Consider the following 21,091-nt stretch of genomic DNA (forward strand, 5'->3'; position numbering starts at 1 on the left):
ATGCCACCCCCACCCCCCCACCATCTGCCTGCCTTTCTGCCTCGGCCTCAGTGTGGGCTCCAGGGTGCCCTGCTGACCATGGGCCCCTACAGGCCCGCAGCCCCCTGGACGCCTCTACCTGCTCGGCCGAGCGTCCGCCGCCCCACGCGGGGGCCAGCACGCCCCTTTATCGTGCAGGCGGCCTCTCTGGGGCCCAGGAAGGGAAGATACTCTCAGGCTTGTGCTCGCGGTTCAGGCCCAGCCCGGAGGCCCCCGCGGCCCCACCGAGCAGAGGGGCCAAGAGCTCCCTGACACGGGCCCCTGACTCGAACCTGCGAGTCCCCTGCCCCCGCCCAGGCACGGCCCACCCAGGGGCCTCCTCACGCCAGGGCGTGCCTGGCTGCGGCCCAGGTGGTGGGTGGGATGCGGGACCTGACTGATTGCTCCTTTGCACGCAAGGCCCCTGGCTGTTCCAGGTCGCTGCCGTAATGCCTCGAGCCTCAGCCTGACTTTCTGTTTCACCCCACTTGGCCCTCCACCCTCCCTTCAACCTCACCCCTCCTGACTCCCCCTCTGACGTGCTATCCAGGGCAGGGTGGAGGCATCTGCCCTCTCTCCTCCTCTGCTCTTCTCCACCCGGCCCTGTGCAGTCCAGAGGGTCATAGTGGACCTCAGCACCCTCCTCCCAAGGCCAGCACCCTCTCGGACCATGGGCTCAGCACTCGGTCTTGGGGCTGGCCACGCCCACCTTCCTGCTGGTGGCCCCAGAAGGGCCTCATCCCCACACCCCTGAGGGGTGTGCGCCAAGGGGCCAGGAGGAAGCCTGCACCCAGACCCAACTTTCCCACCGTGTCCCCAGCCCGTGGGAAGGTGGTGGGAGTCAGGCAGGGAGCGAGGCCGGGGCGGGGGGATGTGCGGGGATGTGCGTGGGGGCGGGGACGTACCTTCTTGGACCTCCTCTGCAGAAGAGCACAGTGGGGCGGGGGGGAGAGAGAAAATCAGCCGTGAGCCTGGGCAGAGGCTGGGGGCAGGGGTGGTGGGAAGGGGCAGAGATGGCGGGGTCTGAGCAGAACCACACTGTGAGTAGGTTACACGGGGGCCCTCTTGTTCCTGCGTGGCCTGGGTGCCGGCTCACAGCCACACGTGGTCACGCGTGTGCACGGGCACCCACACGGGACTGAAGTCATGGCACATACCTGGTTCATGAACTTCATGGGGGAGGGAGGGCCACAGAACAAGAGGTCAAAGGAGGAAGGATCCGAGGTTAATGGAAACACCGGTCGCCATTCGGGAGGGTCAGTGGCCGAGGATAAGGAGCAGGGAGCATGCGGGAAGCCAGTGAGACATGGTGAGTGTTGGCGGGCACCGCCACCCCCAGGTCCTGTCCCTGCCTCGCTGACCTGACGGGGAACTGGGGCTCAAGGGTGGACTTGTGGGGGGCATGGGGTCCCCACCTGTCCTTCACCCCCCAGGAGGGACTGGCAGGGGCTGACAGGCTCTGGCTGTGGCCTGGTACGGGGACACCGGAACCGGCAGGGCAGGGCCCACAGCCCAGGGGAGCAGGCCCAGAGGGCACCCCACTTCCTGCCCCCACTGCCCTTCTTGTCCTGGCCTCCGAGGGCACACTGACATGGGCACCCGCCTTGGCTGCTCTGGCCACTGATCAGAGCGCAGGCTCCCCAAACCTCTCATTGTCCCCCGGGATCCCGAGGAGGGGCCCACGGGGCAGGTCTTGGGGACATGGCCGGGGAACGTCCCTGCTGGGGGCTGATGGGCTGTTTCTCCATCACCCCATGCTCACCCGCCATCTGGCCTGGGGCCCTGACCTGGTCAAAGGGTCAGATTTGGCCGCGGGCTCTCAGTTCCCCACGCTGGGCCGGAGGCCGAGTTTCAGGGCTGGCAAGGCCAGGCCGGTCCAGCAGTCCGCCCACCGACCCAGTCTCCCTGTGCTGGGGGCATGAGTCCCATCTGCCGCTCAGCCTGAGTCAGGGGAGTGCCGGGCCCCCACTCTGGTCAAGCACTGGCCACGGTTAGTGGGTGATGTTAGGGCCACATGAGGGAGTCCTTTGCTGGCTGGCACCTCGCTGCCTCCCTGCCCTCTCCCCCACCCTGCGTGGGCTCCAGCCAGGCCCTGGGCCCCACATGGGGACCAGAAGTCCTGTGTCCTCATACCTTCTTCACGGACTTCTGCAGGTGGAGGAGCGCCAGGTGTGCAGGCGGCAGGAGGAGAGAGGAGAGGTTAGCCAGGAGCACACAGCACGTCCTTAGAGGGTGGGGGCACACTGGGGGAGGGGCGCAGAGCGCTAGGGGTACCTGTGGGGGCCGGGGCCCTGGACCCCGCTTACCTTCCTCCTGGGCCTCTTCTGAGGTGGGAGCGCCGGGAGGGAGAGAGGAAACAAGGACAGTCATTTAGGGGTGCACCCGGGGTGGCGGGGAAGGAGGCCAGTCCCCCAGGAGAAGGGGTAACTGGCCCTCAGAGCCGGAGGTGGGGAGCCCTGGAGACCTGGGCCTATACCCTGCCTCTGTCCTGTGACCACCCCTGGGGCCCCAGGGTCCGGCTTCTTGCTCCCTCCTTGGGGCCTAGGCCCCCCAGATGGGCCTTGGGACCCGCCGCCTGCCCGCCCGCCCCAGCACGGGTGTGTCTTCGCGGGAGGGCCTAGCCAAGTCCTGCTCCACGGGTGACGGAAGTGAGGGCAGGGGACAAAACCCACTGTAGTAAGAAACGCCCGGGAGGGTCCAGGCGGGCAACGCGGTCCCTGCGCATGCCCGAGGTGACGTGGACACTGAGGGTCTTGGGGGAAACGGGGGCAGGAGACCCTTCCTGTCCGCCACGTGGCCTTCCCTGGGGAAGGGGCAGCTCCCCAGGCCCACATGGCCTGTTCAGAAGTGTGTCTTTCCACCTTTTCAGCACAAAAAAAAGAAATGTTTTGCTCACGTTGTTAGGGTAGCCAAGTGTTTTCAAAATATTTCCAAAACACAGCACCCAGCATGCCTCACAGCTGGGCCCTGCCTGGTGAAGTTGCGTGAACGCTTCCCCGGGCCTGAGCGCGTGCCAGGGATTTCGGAAGAGCACCCACCCACCCGGGCTTGAGAGCCGCCTCTCCGCGCGGTTCCCAGGTGCGGCAGCTCCCCTGCGCCCCACACCTGCCCAGGCACGACCGGGAGACTCCCACAGACGCCGGGCCGCGCGAGGGAGGGGTCTCCGGATGAGCCCGGAGGTTATGGCCGCAAGGTGGGGATGCTGGGAGACGCGGGGACACAGAGACAGGGGAGGGAGAGACAAGCGGGGTCCACACGGCCGGCCCTTGATATTAATGAGGGTGAGTCGTAAAGCACACGTCAGGTCTGTCCACACGGCACCACCAGGATGGGTATGACGAACGATTAACGAGTGTGTGTCTATTAGTGGATGAAGATGTGGGGGATTAGAGGTGACAGCAAGTGGTCATTAGTGATGAGGAGGACGGGGTCCGGGAGTCCGAGAAGCCCAGTGGGGGTGAGGCCGCGTCCCGAGCCGAGCGGGGCGGCCTGGGTCGGGGGCGGGGGCATGTGGGGCCGCCAGGATTACCTTCTTCCTCGTACTGCTCTGCAACGGGGTAGAACACGGGAACCGTGTTAGCGGGCTGCCCTGGGAGCCAGCTGCCCCACCCCGAACCACTGAGGAGGGGGCCTGGGGGGCTTGGGCTCTGGATACCCCGGGAATCCTGCCGGGGCAGGGGACGGGGGGCCCAAGTCCCCCTGGGAGAGCGCGGCGAGGCCGCCAGCCCTGGAGGCCCTGGCCTGAACGCTGCCCTGGACAGCTCTGCAGGGCCCACTGGGTGTACAGGGGCAGGGTTCAAACGTGACCACATCTCGGGATGTGTCCTGGGAGGAAGAGGGGGCCCCGAGTGCAGGGGCAGGAGTGGGGAGCCCATGTTCAGAGGGGGTCGGTCTAGCGCCCACGGCAGCCAACGTGGCAAAACTCGGGCTTCCCACCAGGGCTTCCCGAGGAGAACCGTGCTGTCGACAGCCATATGGGCCTGTCTCACGTGTGACTTTGTCCCTGAGGGTGGACGCAGAGGGAGAATCATTTGACACTTACCATCGACCTGTTCACTGTTGGGGCCGGGGGTGGGGGGGGCGGAGAGAGAGAGAGAGAGAGAAGGGGTGAGCTGGGCTTTCACCCCGTGTCTCCTAAGACCGCGGGTCCTCTGGCCTCTGCACACAAGCCCAGGTTCAGGGGGCCCGCGCAGGGCGGGTGGCTCCTGGGACTGGTACTCACACTTCCTCGTCCGACATGGTGGTGGGACTGTTTCTGTGGGGGAAGGAACGCGACCAGAGTCAGAATGGCCTTGGTCTGGAAGTGCTGGAAGGGGCGAGCGTTGGGCTCCTAGGGCTGGGGGTGTGAGGGGACATCCAAGGACAGGGTGGAGGCCAGCTCCCGGCCTGGGACGGGCCTCCTCCGCAGCAACCCCACCCCCCAGCCCTCCTTGCTGGACTCTGACCCCTCCCCGCCCCCCTTCCTGCCCTGGCCCCAGCCTGGAGCTTGGAATCTTGGGGCTGGACGGGATGTTGGAAGGCCGTGGTGTCCACCCCCACCCAGGGCAGACACCCTCTCTATAGCATATTCCCCGAGGAGGGTCATCCAGAATGCACGGTGCTTGTCCAGACTATTTTGGACAGCAGAGAAGCCCTGCTGGTGTGGCTCGAAACCTGCTTCTTGATGGTCTCTGCCTTTGGGCTGAGGTGGTTCGGGGTTCGCTGGGAGCCCCTAGGTGACAGAGCCCCACTCCCCCAGTGGGCGTGCTGAACCTTCCTGGGTCTTCGTGCCTCACCATCCCCGTGACAACCCCTCCCGGTGTGAGCCCAGAGCTCCCTTCCCCAACTGATAGTTTCCTGCAGGGACCCCACATTCTCCCGTGGGGGTGCCCTGGGAGTCCCCCACAGCCCCTGTTCAGTCCCCTCTCCCAAAACCACAAGGGTGCATGAGCCATTCTCCTTGTCTTCCCCCACCCCCAACCCCCACCCCCACAGAGCAGACTGGGCCCCGAGCTCATGGGGCCAGGGTCTGGGCTGTTTCTCTGTGCGTCCCCCAGCCGGGGCCCTGAGCAAGAACTTGAGCGGACAGCCCCATCCGGCCGGCCCCTCTCAGCCTGCTTTCCCAGGCCCCGTGGATGCTCTTGAATTTGTCAACGTCTGCAGAGAAGCTCTGTGCTCGGGCCCGGCCGCACGTGTGCAGGTGCGGCCGGCGCCCGGCCAGCGCGCTCGGGGACACTCGTTCCGTGAGCTGGCCACTGCACATGCCTGAGGGGCCCGGGGCTTAACACATGGCGTTCAGGACAACATTTTGCAGCTTAGTGGAAGACGGTAGTTGTGCCCCACCCCCCCAGCCCCGGGAGCTTCGTATACGAACACAAGCTCATCATCTAAAGATGCATGTACATCACATCACCAAGGTGGGAACGGCTTTCTGAAGCCTCTGTCCAGAATGTTAATTTTCCCAGAGCAGTTTAAGCTCCATGCAAAATTAACCCCCAGATCTCTGCTCCCCCACCCCAGCCCAAGAAACGGCTCTTTCCTGAAAGAGGACTCTGCTGCCCCCTCAAGTTAGAGCCTCCCGCCTGTGTGCAGCTGGGGGTCTCAGCCTTCCTGGTGGGCCACTCTCCAGGGTGGGAGGGCCAGTGAGAGCCCGGGGCCCCCCTCGACCCTGGCAGGGCCCTACACCTGTCAGCAGCTTCAAGAGGGGGCGGTTGTGGCCTGAGCCCAGTGGCTGGTTATTTTTAAGAAGACAGTGGCAGCTGAGGTGTCCAGAAATAGGCACCCAAATTAGCCAAGACACCTCTGCCCAGAAACCCAAGACGCGGGGAGGGGGGCTGTGAGGGGAGCCGCCGGCTCAGGTCTCCTCCTGGCCAGCTCCCCACCCCCCCCCGGCCCCCACAGGTGTCCCAGGCCTGCCAGAGCTCCTGCATCTTGCTCTCCCGTCTTCTGGGCTGGAGTCCAAGGGGGGCACCAGGAGGACCCCCGTATCCCCAGGCAGGGTGCCCGGAAGCCCCTTTCGTGAGTCAGGGCAGCAAAACCTCACCGACGTGGGGGAAGCTTCTCCAGAATCCTGCCCCTCCGCCCAGTGGAGCCCCGAAGGCTGCACCACGGGGCGGCTCTGTGCCCCCAGCTGGCTGGCTGTCGGGGAGGGGCCAAGGTGGGGTGTGCTGGAGGGCAGGGGGCAGCATTTCGACAGCCGGGAGGGAAGTCAGTTGTCCATTTCGTGCTCTGCCCTCAGTGTGGAGTGGGGGAGGGAGGTAGAGTGAAAATAGCTCCTGAGGTCAGAGCTCCTTGGAGATGTACACCCTCCTTCCCTCCTTCCCAGGTGACAAGATGGGGTGGGGAGGGTGGGAGGCCCTGCCCCCACCGGCTGGGGGCCCCGGGCTGCGTCACCCGGCACAGCCTCAGCCCCCATCCTGCCCTGCAGGGGCTCCTTGCCCGGGTCCCCCCCCCCCATGATGGGATGGCCAAGGGCACGCAGAAGGAGCCGGCAGGGGAGGCGCCGGGAGGGCGGGGAGGGCAAGGAGCGTGGGCGGGGCCTCTGGGGCGCAAGTGCTCCTCCTCCACGGCTAGAGGTGGGGGACGGATCCCAGGTCCCCACTCCACCCCCGGCCTGGCCCTGTTTGCTCCTGTCCTTGACCTCTGGGAGCTGGCCCCGAGGCCCCCCAGCCGCCTCTCCCCATGGAACCGCTCCTGGGGTGAATTACACGAGACGCCTCATGTTTGGCTCTCCAAATGGTTGGAGGCTATGACCACTTGAGGCCAAGAGCCCCCCGCTTCTGAGGGGAGCCGGCCTCGGGCCCTGAGCTTACTGGAGCCCCATGGAAAGGCCCAGATGGCCCCGGGGGCGAGCCAGGACCCTGCGCCGGGTGGCCCTCTGAGCTGTGGCCCGTGTCCTTCCTGGGCTCTTCATCTCGACCCCTGGGCCTCCCTCCAGCCCTCCACCCTGCTTCCCTGCAGGGAGCCCGCACCTGCCTCCTCAGGCCTCCCCGGCTGCTGGGCTGTGGTTTGGAATATGGCTATTCCCCATGTTCAGGTTGGAGAGCATCACCCTCCATGCCAGCACCCTTGGGACCTGGGGGTGGCTCCGTGGGTCCTCCAAGCTGCCGTGCTCAGAGGGGAGACATGTGGGAACATGGCTTCCTGGACCCTCAGCAGCCCGGGACCCCAGATGCGCCTCGAGTGGCGGGCCGGCCCTGCCCAGCCCTGGGCCATACCAACCTGTGGCTGAGTCTGGAGAGACGGGCTGGAGCTCCCTGTGGGCAGGACCGGCTCAGGCAGTGCCCGCTCCGCTCACGAACTCATGTTATAGTGACATTTGATCTTGCCCAGCAGCCCATTGGCCAGGGGCTGGGTGGCCGGGCGCGGGGGGCAGGCGGGAGGGGGCTGTGCCCATGCAGGCCCCTTACCAAGTATAGGAACAGCCGAGGAGGAGGCCTGAGGAGGCGAGGATGGGGGCGCGTGTGCGGGGAAGGAGATGAGGAAGAGTGTCAGCTTCTATTTTTACCACCCTCCCCCGCCTCCGCCGAGAGAGAGGGCACATTCCTGACGGGCTGAGGAGGGCTGACAGGACCGACCGGGTGGCCCGGGGGAGGCAGCCCAAGGCTCTCTGAGGGCCGGGCTGCCGTGGGGGCCCCTGCCTGGGGCCCCGACTCCCCTAGCCCAGCCGCCCTCCCTGCGCGGTGTCTGGGGCGCGCGTCCTCTGCCACGGGCCCACCTGCCTCCTCAGTCACAGCACGTGGCCCGAGGTCCCGGAGCCCTCCGTGGAGTGGAGGGCTCTGTGAGTCCCCGGCCAGGTGTCTGTCACGTCTGAGCCCTGCTTAGTGACCAGACCTGGGGCCTACGGGCCAGACGGGCCCGAGAAGTAACAGCCCAAGCAGGATCTTGAGTGCTAAGGGTCCTCATCGACCCCAGTGGCTGCCCCCCCAAGGCCAGGGCTGCACCTCTGCCATCAGCCTGGGAGCTCCCCGTCTGGGGGTCCAGATCCTGGAGACCTCTCCCCCCTCTCTGCCGGTGGAGCCTGGCCCTTCTGCCCGCGGGACTCCAGGTGATACCATCCACCCGGCAGACATCTTGCCCGGGCCTCTGATGGTCCCCTTGCTTGCCTCTCGGATTAGGGAAACCGAGACTCAGAGAGGGGCCAGAGCTGTTGGGCACCTCTTTCCAGACCCGAGGACTCCAGGCAAGGGGCTGCCGAGCACGGATGGTGGGGTCTGTGGGACGGCTTGGCCCAGGGCAACAGCTGGTGGGCCAGCACACAGGACAGGGGTGAGCCCTGGGGAGACGCAGATGAGGCCCCTGCCCTCTGGAGGCTCCGAGTGAGGGACGACAGCGTGACTGGCAGGAGACTCCCACGCCCTAGCCCCAGCTCCACGCTGGAGGCTCCGTGCCTGCTCTGGGTCCTCAGAGGCGTCTGGAAGGGTCCCACAGGCACCCCATTCATCCCTCCATGTTGGAGATAAGGTCACAGGGACCCAAGACAGGAGACGCATGCCCATAGCCACACAGTGAGGGGACAGAGACCCTCGCCTGCCCGCCTCCCCGAGGCCCGATCTGCTGGGGATGGCCCTGCCCTCCTGTCTGGAAGTTGTTCCCTCCAGCGGTCCGGGTCCTCGGATGGGCAAGGGCTTGGCGGGCCACATGCCGCTGACCCTTGGCCAACTCTGCCCAGTGAGATCACCTGAAGAATCCCTTCCAGGGAAGGTCCCCGAGGAGCTCCTGGGGGCCCGCCATGCCTCCTCCCCATGGTGGGGCTTCTTGCTCTGCTCACAAAGACCTGAGGACACCCCCCAACATACATACACAGACAGATGGGGGCACATATGTGGGGACAGCACATTTGGGAGCATTTGGCCTCGTCAGTAGGCCGTGCTGGAGTCTGGCCTGGGAAGCCCCGGGCAAGCCCAGCCCCGCTCAGACTGCGGGTGGCCCGCTCCCGGCAGCTGCCGGCTGCCCCTTGGTCAGGCCAGGTCATTCTTAGGAGCTGCACCTGCAGATGGGCATGCCACAGGCCCTGCAGTGGCCCTGCTCGGCCAGCAGAGGAGGGTGGCTGCCCGCTCAGCGGCCTTGGCCTCTGGCAGGTGCTCTCCCTTGAATGGGCCGAGCCAGAGAGCGGGCGCTGAGGTCAGAGGAATCGCACAGGTTTTATTTTGGGTATCCATGACCTCCTTCTCGGGGCACCAGGCCCGTGATGCAGTGGGACAGTATTGCGCCGGCACTGCTGGACAGGCCGCAGGCCTCCGAGAGCCTTCAACAGGTAATCCACACCCCAGTCCACCTGGCCTGGCCCGGCCCGGGTGGGAGGAAAGGGCAGGGCAGGAGCCTGCCCTGGGGGCCGGAGGAGGTCTGGGGACCTGGGGTGGAGACAAGGGATAGGGGTGGCCCAGCCCTGGTTGGGGCGGAGGACTGATCTCAACCCCAGAAAGGAGTTGGCTAGGGGGACCTCAGGGAGAGTGCAGCCCAGGGACGGTGGCGGGTGGGCTTCTAAAGCCGGCAAAGCTGAGCGAGGCCACAGAGTACGGGGAAAGCCGTGAGAGGGAGAGGAGGCCCCCCCAAAGATCTTGACTCCATCTGTCTTCAGGGGTGACCCCAGCGGTGGGGGGGAGAGCAGGCTCCCCCCAGTCTGGGTTCTGGCCCCAGTTTGCATGGATGGGGGTGGTGGGGCCCCAAGGGACCTTGAACGGGTCCTGGGCACCCACACTGGTGCCAGCCCCACAGGCTTGGGCTCTGCCAGGCCCCAGATAGAAGCTGCTGACACAGCACTTTGGGGACAATCCTTCCCCAGCCCTGTGCATCTGCCACACCACACGCCTTGGGTGCTTCTGCACCATGGTAGCTCACTGGTTTGCTCCTGCTGCGGGGGGGCATTCAGTGCCTGGGACAGGGGAGCTATGGGGTAGCTGGGGATCTCAGGCAGGCAGCACAGAGCAGGGGTCAGTGCTTGAGCATCCCAGGCCAGGTACCCCTCGGGCAGTGGCCCTTCTGGTCCTCTGGACCCTTTAGGTGGGCAGGCCCTGGCCCAAAGGCTCCGAGGGGTGGAGGCTTGACATCATGGCAGCAGTGGGGTCAGTGGCTCTCAGAGGAGTCAAACCCTGGGTCCTCATCCCTGAGGCTGGCCTGGGGTGCTGAGTATCCTGAGAGGGGCCCCCGTGGGTCAGGGCAGCCTGCGTGGCTGCCTGCCTGGCACCGTCCACCCCATCTGCCTCACATCCCGCAGTGCCATCCACTCTGGTTCCCGGCTCACTGCCCAGCCATGGACACCATGGCCACCTCTGCGGCTGCCCTTGGCAGATGTCCCATCCGGGCTGGGTGGGAAGGGAGAGAGCGGTATGTGCCCTGGGAGATGCTCCCCAGCTGGTAGAGCATGGCCCTGGGTGCAGTCTCCGGGGTGGGCCGCGGATGAGAAGAGATGGCTGTGGCTTCGTGGAGTTTTAACAGTCCTGACTTGTCCATATTTACACTATCCTCGGGGAAGCAGGCAGACTGTGACCCTGAAGACTTCAAAAAACGTACATTCTGAGCAGAGCCAGGCCTAGAATGCCAGAGGTCCAGCGGTCCTGCTCTTCGAAGGGGTTCCCCAGACAATGAGGCCATCCGGGCTCAGGGCTGGGAAGCACGGTCGTGCTCTCCCCCTTCACACTCTGGTCCACTCCCCCCACCACCCACCTGCCCATTTGTTCCCATGCGTCCATTCTCATATTCACTAGCTTCCTTCTTTCCTCCCTTCTACTGTCCATCCAACCAGCGTCCAGCCATCCACCAGCACACCCACCCACCCAGCCACCTAGCCACCCACTGTCCGGTGCACACTGACCCGACTGCCTCTCCACCTCTTCTCCCGTCTACTGTTCTCACAATGATTTTTCTGTCCATCTACCTTCTGTACATCCACCCATGTACCCATCCATCTATTCTTTATCGACCCATCCATCCATTACCCAAGATTCATCCACCCATATTTCTATTTATACATCAATCCATCTATCCATCCATCTCTCCAGCCCTTCACCCATCCACCCATCTATCTACCCACCCTCCCATCTATTATCCATCCATCCACCCACCCAACCACTTACCCACCCTTCCATCCATCCCTCCACCCATCCATCATCCATCCACCCTTCCACCCATCCACCCATCCATCCATCCCTCCATCCATCCACCCATCCATCCATCTATCCATCCATCGATCCATTCTTCCACCCATCCATCCATCTGCCCACCCATCCATCCTCCACCATCCATCTTCTACATCTGTCCATCCACCCTTCCAACTATCATCCCTCCACCCATCCACCCACCCACCCTTCCAACTATCATCCCTCCACCCATCCATCCACCCACCCACCCTTCCATCCATCCATCCATCCATCCATCCATCCATCCATACATCCATCCATCCATTCTTCTACCCATCCATCTACCCACCCTTCCATCTATCATCCCTCCACCCATCCAGCCACTGATGCTTCCATCCATCCATCCACCCTTCCATCTATCCATCCATCCATCCATCCATCTACCCACCCATCTATCATCCCTCTACCCATCTACCCACCAACCCTTCCACCCACCCATCCATCCATCCATCCACCCATCCACCCATCCATCCATCCATCTATCCATCCATCGATCCATTCTTCCACCCATCCATCCATCTGCCCACCCATCCATCCTCCACCATCCATCTTCTACATCTGTCCATCCACCCTTCCAACTATCATCCCTCCACCCATCCACCCACCCACCCTTCCAACTATCATCCCTCCACCCATCCATCCACCCACCCACCCTTCCATCCATCCATCCATCCATCCATCCATCCATCCATACATCCATCCATCCATTCTTCTACCCATCCATCTACCCACCCTTCCATCTATCATCCCTCCACCCATCCAGCCACTGATGCTTCCATCCATCCATCCATCCTTCCACCCCTTCAACCATCCATCCATCCATCCATCCACCCTTCCATCTATCCATCCATCCATCCATCCATCTACCCACCCATCTATCATCCCTCTACCCATCTACCCACCAACCCTTCCACCCACCCATCCATCCATCCATCCATCCATCCATCTACCCATCCATCCTCCACCCTTTCTTCCATCCATCCATCCATCCACCCATCCGTCTCCACCCACCCATCGTCCATCATCTACATCTGTCCATCTGCCAAATCTTCACTGAGTATCTCCCAGGTGCTAGGATGGGGGATAAGCCCAAGGGGGTGTGTTGTTTTCAGGGGGTGGCACAGTCTAGGGGCAAAGACCAGAAAAGCACACTTTTTCAAGGGCAGTAAAGTTTAATCAGGCCATTCAAGGGGAGGGTAGCATCACAGATGTTCTGGAAGAAGACTGGACCTCACCCGTCAACTGCACCCCAACTTAAGCCACCATACACCTCAGATTGCAGAGTCTAACACTGCAGAAGGCCATGGGACCGAACGCTATCTGATTCTGGAGGCCAGAGACCTGGCTGCTACCACTGTCCAGTGTGGGTAGGGAGGGATTTCCAACTGGGTTGGCACTGCTCCCTTGTTGCTCCCCCAGTTAGTGAACACAGAACGAGAATTTGGAACATACGAGGAGCTTTATTGCACTAGAAGGAGGAGGCTGCAAGCAGGGGTTGGAGGGGGGCGGGGCAGGGTCTGAGAACGTGGTGCAGGATTCACTGTCTCTTGATCTGGAGGTTCCCCAGCAGGTGTTCTCTCTCTGCCCAGCCTGGGCCTTCCTTGGGAAGCCTTGGCCTCTGTGGGGGTGGCCCCTTGGGTCAATCACCAGTGACAGTCCCTTTCCTGCCCCTGCCATGAGAGGCAGAGTGGGGGTCAGAGAGTGGGAGGGGAGAGAGGTCAAGGGGGTGGAGGAGCAGAGAGGTGGCGATTGTGCTGGATGATGGAGGGGTGCGGGCAGGCCAAGCAGGTCATGGCAGTGGCTCCCATGGCAGGGCTAGGGTGGGCATCAGGCTGGACTCTCCCCCTCGAGCGTGGAGGTTGCTGCCAGAGGCACCCGTAGTCTCAGGAGAGCTGAAACACAGGCGTGGGTGGGAGCATGAGGCTGCGGTCTGGGGAGGGGCTACCTGCCCTGCCCTCCGTGCTTCCAGTCTGTCTCCGAAGGCCACCCTCGCCCTACCTACACTCCCCCCTCCCCCCAGGGGCAGCCTCCCTGTTCCAGCCATCGAAACCCTGCGTCTGCTTCCACGGTGGAAGCTTGCTTTCCCGACGCTGGGCCCCGGGGCCGTGGGCTTTTGCATGACTCCTGGTGGAGGGGTTTCTGCCCATTGCCTGCTCGCCTGCTAGCCTGGCAGCCCCAGAGCTAGACCTGGCATTCCCGTGGTTCCTGGGGTCCTGGGCCCCCAGAAGCAGGCACAGCCAAGAGTGAGCCCCGGGCAGACCCCTCAGGCCCCTCCCCAGGCAGATCCACTCCTGCCTGACAGAGCCAGCCTCCACAGGGCAGCAGCTCCAGGCCTCCTTCCTCCCACAAACCGGCCGGCCTCTGGCTTGGCCCAGACGCCATTTGTCAAAGTCCTTGCAAGCACGTGGCGCCCAGAAACCAGGGCGGGCGGCTTGGCCAGGACCACCCCAGCCAGGATGTCTGCGGGAATATCCCATTTAGCGTAGCTCAGCGAAAATTGCTCCCACCTCCCGGCCAATCTACCTCTGATGATGCAGCCTCAGCTTTCCTGAGCCTCTGGCCGCCACCCTTACCGCTGGCTCACAGTGGACGAGCCTGTGGTCAGACTGGCGACGGCACGGCGCCCCTCACGCGTCTGCGGGCAGGCGCTCTTCCTGCCCTGGTGGGCCGCTGGCCCAGCACGTGCCTCCCCCTTGGAGCTTGCCCACGGGTCTCACGGCCCAGGCTGTGCACCCGGGCGGCACCCTCGTCCATCACCCACTGAGGGGCTCAGGCCTGGGTGGACTCCTTTCTAAGCCAGCCAGAGGTGGAGCCACCCTGCCGAGTTGCTGATACAGACAGATTTGCCAGGGACGCACCTGGCAGGTGCCAAGTGCTCGGGAAGCAGAGCTTCTGATGGTCAGGTGGTGACCCCTTGGCCTCAGGTCCTCCCACATGATGGGGAAACCACGTGCCCCTGCGGGAGGAGGGCTGGCAGGGCTGAGAGCTAACCTGACGGCTGTCCCTCTCCTCCCCAGGGTGCGACAATGCTCATCGTGGCTGGCCTGTGCCCCCAGGGGCCCTCTGGACCCCCACCGCCCCTGCTGCCCAAGCCAGGGAAGGACAACGTGCGTCTGCAGAAACTTCTGAGGAAGGCCGCCCGGAAGAAGATGACAGGGCCGCCTGTGCCACTGGGGGCTTTCCGCACTTCCCTGTCCCCTGTGAGCGAGGCCAGCCATGACCAGGAGCCCACGGTCCTGCGCCCAGCGGAGGCCCCACGCTCCACGGAGGCCCCGCGTCCCGCGGAGGCCCCGCGCCCTGTGGCCGCCCTGTCCCACTCCCCCCACAGCTCCATCATCCACCACGTGGCACCACCCCTGCAGAAGTCCATATTCCCCTTCAGCTCCACCCAGCGCAGGAGCCTGGCCGCTCACTTCAAGGCCACAGGGCCCCAGCTCACGACCCCGGCCCCAGACCCCGCCCGGTCCCCCAGTGGCTTCACACAGGTCTCAGCCCCCACAGCAGGGGTCACCCACGTCAGCCAGGTGCACATCCGGCTAGTGCCACCCCCACAGGCCAGGACCCCTGAGCCCCGCCAGACGGCCCCAGATGGGGGACCTGGGAGGCAGGACCAAGACACAGCCCCGTGCCCTCCTGGGGCCCAGCCCCTGGTTCCCGTGGCCCACGTCCGCTCACTGCCCACTGAGGCCCAGGCTGCCAGTCCCTGGCCTGAGGCACCCCCTGTGCCCAGGCCGCTCCCAGGCTCTGAGGTCTCAGTGCCCAGAGAGGCCAGCACACAGGTTGTGGTGCCCATCGCCCCCACCTACTGCTCACCGGCACCCTCGCCTCACAGGCCAGCCTCTGAGGGCCCTGAAGCTGAGCCCTTGGAGGAGCCCCCTGTGTCTGGCCCTGCCACTGCGGCTGAACTGGTCTCCAGACCCTGTGGAGCCTCATCCCCTGCCCCACTCTCAGGTCCACACCCATGCCTTGTCCCCAGAGTTGCACCCAAGCCCCAGCTCAGTGGCTGGACACGCCTCAAGAAGCAGCTGATGGAGGAGGCAGAAGCGTCCCCATTCCCGGGGCCAGAGCAGAGCCCAGAGCGCGGGGAGCAGGAGGTGACAGCCCCCGTGGGCCCAGTGTCCCGGCCCCCAGCCTCCCGGGCCTCCAGGATGTGGAATGCTGTGCTGTATCGCATGTCAGTGGCCAAGTCCCAAAGCGGCCCGGCCGGGCCCAGGGACGGGGCTTGTACCCTGGCTGGCCTGAGCCGCTTGCCCTTCCTGTGCAGGCCACGATTCAACGCTCGGAAGCTGCAGGAGGCAGCCACCCGGCCCCCTCCCACAGTCCACTCCTCTGTCCTGGACCTGAACCCCAAGCCCAAGAACTTCAACCGGACGGCGGCCGGCTGGAGGCTCCAGTGAATGGCCTGGACGGCACCAGGGCCCAGGACCACGGTGTGGACAGAGGAGGGACAGGGGGTCCACCTGGGAGGCCACGGCCGCTGAAGAGGACACCAGGGCCAGACGGATGCTGGGCAGCCAGGAGGGGGCAGGTTGGGTGGGCGGCAGCATGAAGGACGGCGGTGGGGCGGGGGATGAGGCCGGGGGCAGGTGGGGCGAGGGAGGAGGCCGATTCCAGAGGAGGGGCCTGCATTGGGGTAGAACGTGGGGGTTGACGGGGCAAAGGATTGGTGAGAAGGAAAGCACACACCGCAGCTATGGAGGGGGGCGGGTGAGTCCACCTCGCACGGGCCGGCCCTCGGCTTGGGACCCAGGGCAAAGAGGTGCAGGGGTGCACCGGGGCTCCTGAGGGGCTGCAGGCAGGCAGGGAGGGCCTCTGAGCATGACATGAATGCTGAGGCTCGACAGGGTGGGGAGGACGCTGGGGCTGTAGGCTCTGCGGTGCCCCCCGGCCCCCGCCCGCCGTGAGAGCCTGGGGACAGATTTATGTTGGCTGTGCAGAGTGGACCCGGTCAGGGTGATTCGGTGGTCGGTCGGCACCCGTAGCTACCTCAGTGGTTTGACTGACATTTCGGGGAGCTGGACCCCATGCCTTGTCCCTTTCTTTGCCCACCTCAGTTTCTCTCACCCAGGGGGCAAAGCATGACAGGGGCCCGCTGCTAGGAGATAGGGGGAGGGTCTCACCATCAGTCGGGACCCAGCTTCAGTGGCTAGGTGAGGAGGGTGTCCTCAGTCCTGGGGCAGGAGAGGAGCCCAGCGGAGGGGGTGAGGGAGGGAAGGGCACCCCAGGCCTCACGCAGCTCTGGGGCCCCCAGTCTGCAGCCAGCTGGGGTCTGACCCAGGGGGAGGGCCAGGGCTCTGATGGGGTCAGCAGCGATGGGAGAGGGACATGGCGATGCCTGGGAGCAGGCGTCTTCCCCGGAGGGAGAAGAGGCCAGCAGGCGGCCAGCTGCATCACCCAAGGCGTAATGGGTGCCGGAAGTGGACCCTGGGACCCAGGCTACTAATAAAGTGTGTCTAACTGCGGCAGCGGACCACGTTCCTTCACTTGTGATGGGCAGGGTGGTGGGGACTGGAGCGGACCCCTGATGGGAGCGCGAGACCAAGGCTCTGGCCCCTCGAAGACACAGACCCAAGCTCCCAGGACCCCTCCCCGTCCACTTCCTCTGACGCTAGTCCTGCAGTGGTCAGGATGAGCTCACCCACCTCCCAGAAGGAGGTTCGAGCTGCCTTGCACAGTAAAGCCGTATAAAGCTGAAGCCAGCCGTGGGAGAAAAGCAGTCGCACGCGGTGTAAGAAGGGGCTTGTTCAGGGAAATCTGTAGGGCAGGGAGACCGAGCCAAGCCTAGGTTGCGGCCAGCTCCGAGGCCGCCCTGGCAGCCTGTAACAAGCAGGCCCTGTCCACGCCACCACATTCCCACCACATGACGCCTCATGCTCGGGCCACTGCCCTGGACTCACCAGGAAGGGCTGCCTAGGGCCCCGAGCCCTCATCCACGAGCACCTTCTCATACTTCCCATGTCCGGTGGCCACGAACTTGTACCTCTTTCCAGATGGGGTGCTCTGCTGGGGAACGAGACCAAGAGCAAAGGTGAGAGCAGGCGATGCTGCCTCTGAGGAGCCCTCCCAGATGCACTGAGGATGGCCCCTCTTTGCTCTCAACTGCTGGACCCGCCGTCTTTACATCAACCACATTTACACCCTACCTTAACTGTCGATGATGTCTTGGAGCCTCCTTTCTGCTCCCAGAGGCTTTTCTTGCTCATGTCTCCAGCCACAATATCCTGGGGGCAGAGGAAGGACATGTTACGGGTGTAGACCCTCGACTATGGAGGATTCGAAGTGCTGGTCCTCTCTCTCCTGCCTGGGCTTTCCTGACCGGGGCCTAGGCCTGCCCACCTGCTTCCTTATGTGAGAGCCCAGGGGAGGAGGTAGGAAAGGGAAGGTGGCACCATCTACCCGCCCTGGGCCAACCAGTTGCCCCATATGACCTTCCACTCTGGGGGCCAGCGTGGTGAATGCCACCCCCCAAATGTCCCAGTGTTCTGTCTACCCACACTTCAGCCTGGACGGTCTCATACTTGTCTTAGCAAGGGAACCCCGACTCACCCTGGGATGAGTCCTACCTTGCAGGAGGGGGCCTTGGCAGTGGACTGAGCCTGCACCTCTCCTGTCTCCCACCGGCTCTTGGTGCTTGCCACGGCCATGCTGGGCAGCTCAATGGAGGGCTGGCGGGTTAGCTTGGAGGTCCGGCCAGCAGTCTGCAGAGGAGAAAGAGCCCACTTATTGAACAGCCACATGGGACATGTTAGAGAGACCAGTGGGAGACCCTCCAACACATAGACGATGTCCTCTATATCTTTGTATTTCCATAGGAGTGCTTTCCCAGTGAAGGGCTAGAGCAGGGCACTCTGAAAAAAAGGCATGTTCCTCCATTTGGAGTACTTGTGAAACATTCTCTTAATCCGAAAAGCACAGGTGACATGGTGGGGTTAGAGACAGATATGGTGCTGTCATGCTGCTCATGGCATAGGGCTGGAGGAGCATGGGTAGAATGGAGGGGTGTTGGTTGGAGAGAGGGGTATTAGGAGGATGGAGGGGTTTTGGTTGCATGGAGGAATGTAGGTTGGAATAAGTAGTGGTTGGATGGAGGGGTGGTTGTTGGATATAAGAATATAGGTTAGGGCACCTGGGTGGCTCAGTGAGTTAAGCATCTGCCTTTGGCTCAGGTCATGGTCTCAGAATCCTGAGATCGAGTCCTGCGTCGGGCTCCCTGCTCAGCGGGGAGTCTGTTTCTCCTTCTCCCTCTGCCCCTCCCCCCACTCATGTGGTCGCTCTCTCTCGCTCTCTCCCAAATAAATCAATAAAGTCTTTTTAAAAAAAGAATATAGGTTAGATGAGAGGGTGTTGGTTGAATGGAGGGGTGTAGGTTTGAATGAGTGGTGGTTGGATGGAGGAGTGTTGTTTGTAAGGAAGGACACTTGTAGGATGGAGGAGCATTGGTTAGATAGAGGGGTCTTGGTTGGATGGAAGGGTATTGGTTGGATGGAGGGCTCTTGGTTGGATGGAGGGCTCTTGGTTGGATGGAGGGGTACTGATTAGACAGAGTGGTCTTGGCTAGATGGAAGGGTATTTGTTGGATGGAAGGTGTAGGTTGGATGGAGGGCTCTTGGTTGAGTGGAGGGGTATTGGTTGGATGGAGGGGTCTTGGTTGGATGGGACAATGGGTGCATGAATGGAGGAGGGACCCAGCAGAAGAGGAGAGGCCTAAAGCATACCTCGATGGCCTGGGTGTACTGCTCCAGCCGCTCATCAATCTTGGAGATGGGCAGTGCTGGCTGGGACTTCTTCACACTGTTACTGGAGGGTAGGAGAAGGGTCACACCCCATGCTCTCTCACTTGGCTTGTACACCCCACCGCAAGCCCCTACCAGATCTCCCTCAGGCCCCTGGATCTCTGGCCCCCAGACCCCTCTCTTCAACCCTCTCTTGGGGAACCCTGAGTCCTAGTCTGGAAAAGAGCAGGCACACCTCTTCTTGACGGAACGGTTCAGGGACTCGGTTCTGTCGATGAGCTGCGGAGAGCAAGCCGAGATGTGAGCCTTCAGCCAGAGCCCACACCAGCCCCCCCCATTGCCCCAGTGGCTCCCGTCCACCAGTCCAGCCTTCCACGATCCATTTCTCAGGGTTGGGCTGAGTGCTGGGCTTGGGGGAATAGCAGAGAAAGAGCAGGAGGTGCTCCCTATTCCTGGAGGTGACGTGTGGCTGCCTCTCTGGGGCTGTCATTTGGTCGTGATTCTGGGAAAGAGGAAAAGGCAGCAGGCTCTGGGGCTTGACCTACTTTGGTGCTGGGGCTCAGGGGAGGCGAGCCCTGCTCAGCAGCGCCCTCCAAGACCAGGGGGCTGGGTGTCCTGGGCTGCTGGCGTTTCTGGTGCTAGAAACAGAACATCTGAGGTTATACGATGAGCACCCCCTTTGCACCCCTCCTGCCCCATCCAGGACTTGTTGGATCAAACATCTTCCCCTCCCTGGGCCTCAGGCCCTTTCCAGCCCTGACATGCTCTGGTTCTCGAATTCTCTGCAGTTCTCACTTGATCCCAGGGTCAGCAAGCCCCTCCACCCTCTGAGAATGCGGGTGCTAGAGTCTGGGGGTGGGGCGGTTCCCCCTTTAAGCCGGCCGAGCAAGGCTCATAGAACATGCAGTCAGCAGACACAGACCCAGCCCAGCGGTTCAAGTGTGCCCACCCCAAGGGGAGCCACCCCCACCTGCTCATCTGCCTCCTCAGCTTCTGCTGGCCCCAGGCTGCCCTTCATGGTCCCCTCTGGGCTCTTGGGCTCTATCTCCTCTGTTGCCGGCCCCTCCTGGAGCTCTGAGCTGGGGCTCAGATGCAGCGCCTCCAGGCAAACGCTGGCTGGGCTCTGCTCATTTCCATCCTGGTTCCTGCAGGCATGCTGGTGGGACCTGGGGAGGAAGAGGAAGGCAATCCCACAGAAGGTCGTTCAATTGCTTGTCTCAAGTCCCTTCCCGTTTCCAAACCTCAGTTTCTCCATCTGAAACACCAGTTGAGCGCCAAGGAATCCTGAGACCCCAGCCTCATTGGAGAAATGGGTCCAAGGACCTCAGAGCCAGCCCTCCGTCCCTGGGGCCCCTTGGTGAATGGTGCCCACTGCCAGAGTTCTGCTGCTCAGGGTGCTCTCTCTTGCCTGGGGGCCACCTGCACTCTGAGGCTGGACCCAGTCTCCAGGCCCCAGCTCAAATCATGCTTGTCCGTGTCCCCCCTGCTGGCTGTGGCCCCCACTTGCTCCTGCCCTGCTCCGCGAGGGAGGCAAGGAGCCTGAGGAAGAAGGGTTTTGTGAAGGAGTGGGGCAGGGTCTGTGGGTGGTTTGGGGGCTGGTCCGCTGGAGGACAAGGCGAGGGCAGAGGTCACAGTGAGGATCGCTGCCTACTGTCAGCCAGCGTGGCTCTGTGTTTGAGCAGGACTGAACCTGGGTTAAGACGGGAAATTCTCGAATTTTCCATGATTTCACGCCCCTTGGTGTTGGTGCCAGCTCAAGACCCAGACCCACCGCCCAAGGTGGGTCGGTCCCAGGCAGCGGCAGGCGCACAGAGGGCCCATTCAGCGGCGGCAGGTACTGGGACGCGGCAGGTGTGGGGCAGGGAGGAGGGCTGCTGGAGCGCTGGAGGGTTCGACGGAAGAGCCAAAGTGCCCCCTGCTGTTGGGACAGCTGTGGCCCACGGCCGGCGGGAGAGGGGAGGGAGCCGGCAGGGCTAAGCCACCGGACGCCAGCGCACAGGCCAGCCTTGCTGACCCCAGATCCGTTTCAGACATGCAGAGTGTGCACTGACTCCCAAAGGCAGATGGGGGAAACTGAGGCCTGGAAGGGGCACCGGCGGGCAGAGGGCCGGCCAGGCAGCTGGCTCCCAGGGTGTGGGAGCTTGCTTGTAGGGCAGAGAAAGGGTGGTGGGAGAATTGGATGGGTCTTAGCTAGAGCTCGAGGCTCCTGAGGGGCCTTGAAGG

The 21,091-nt window shown here is 63.3% G+C and overlaps 2 protein-coding genes across 5 annotated transcripts in view; one reads left to right on the forward strand and one right to left on the reverse strand.

Moving 5' to 3' along the window:
* Window positions 1-12,580: 12,580 nt before the first annotated feature.
* LSP1 (lymphocyte specific protein 1) overlaps window positions 12,581-21,091 on the reverse strand; it is a 39,051-nt gene continuing 30,540 nt past the window's right edge. For 3 of the 4 annotated variants that reach the window (XM_027581124.2, XM_027581126.2, XM_027581125.2), the window contains 8 exons: window positions 19,839-20,034; window positions 19,414-19,506; window positions 19,104-19,147; window positions 18,851-18,932; window positions 17,699-17,833; window positions 17,279-17,356; window positions 17,033-17,138; window positions 12,581-13,027 (listed from right to left, as the gene is read on the reverse strand). In XM_027581124.2, coding sequence (XP_027436925.2) covers window positions 17,046-17,138; window positions 17,279-17,356; window positions 17,699-17,833; window positions 18,851-18,932; window positions 19,104-19,147; window positions 19,414-19,506; window positions 19,839-20,034 — 721 coding nt within the window. In that variant the 3' untranslated portion in view covers window positions 12,581-13,027; window positions 17,033-17,045. The remainder of the gene's footprint in view (window positions 13,028-17,032; window positions 17,139-17,278; window positions 17,357-17,698; window positions 17,834-18,850; window positions 18,933-19,103; window positions 19,148-19,413; window positions 19,507-19,838; window positions 20,035-21,091) is intronic. The other variant, XM_027581123.2, reaches the window with a different exon arrangement.
* On the forward strand, window positions 13,054-15,532 carry LOC113915291 (proline-rich protein 33-like). The gene has a single exon (XM_027581122.1). It carries the CDS (start codon window positions 14,162-14,164, stop codon window positions 15,530-15,532), a length of 1,371 nt encoding a protein of 456 aa, XP_027436923.1. The 5' UTR covers window positions 13,054-14,161.

The sequence above is a fragment of the Zalophus californianus genome, chromosome 11, assembly GCF_009762305.2.
Source record: "Zalophus californianus isolate mZalCal1 chromosome 11, mZalCal1.pri.v2, whole genome shotgun sequence".
Taxonomy (NCBI): Eukaryota; Metazoa; Chordata; class Mammalia; order Carnivora; family Otariidae; genus Zalophus; species Zalophus californianus.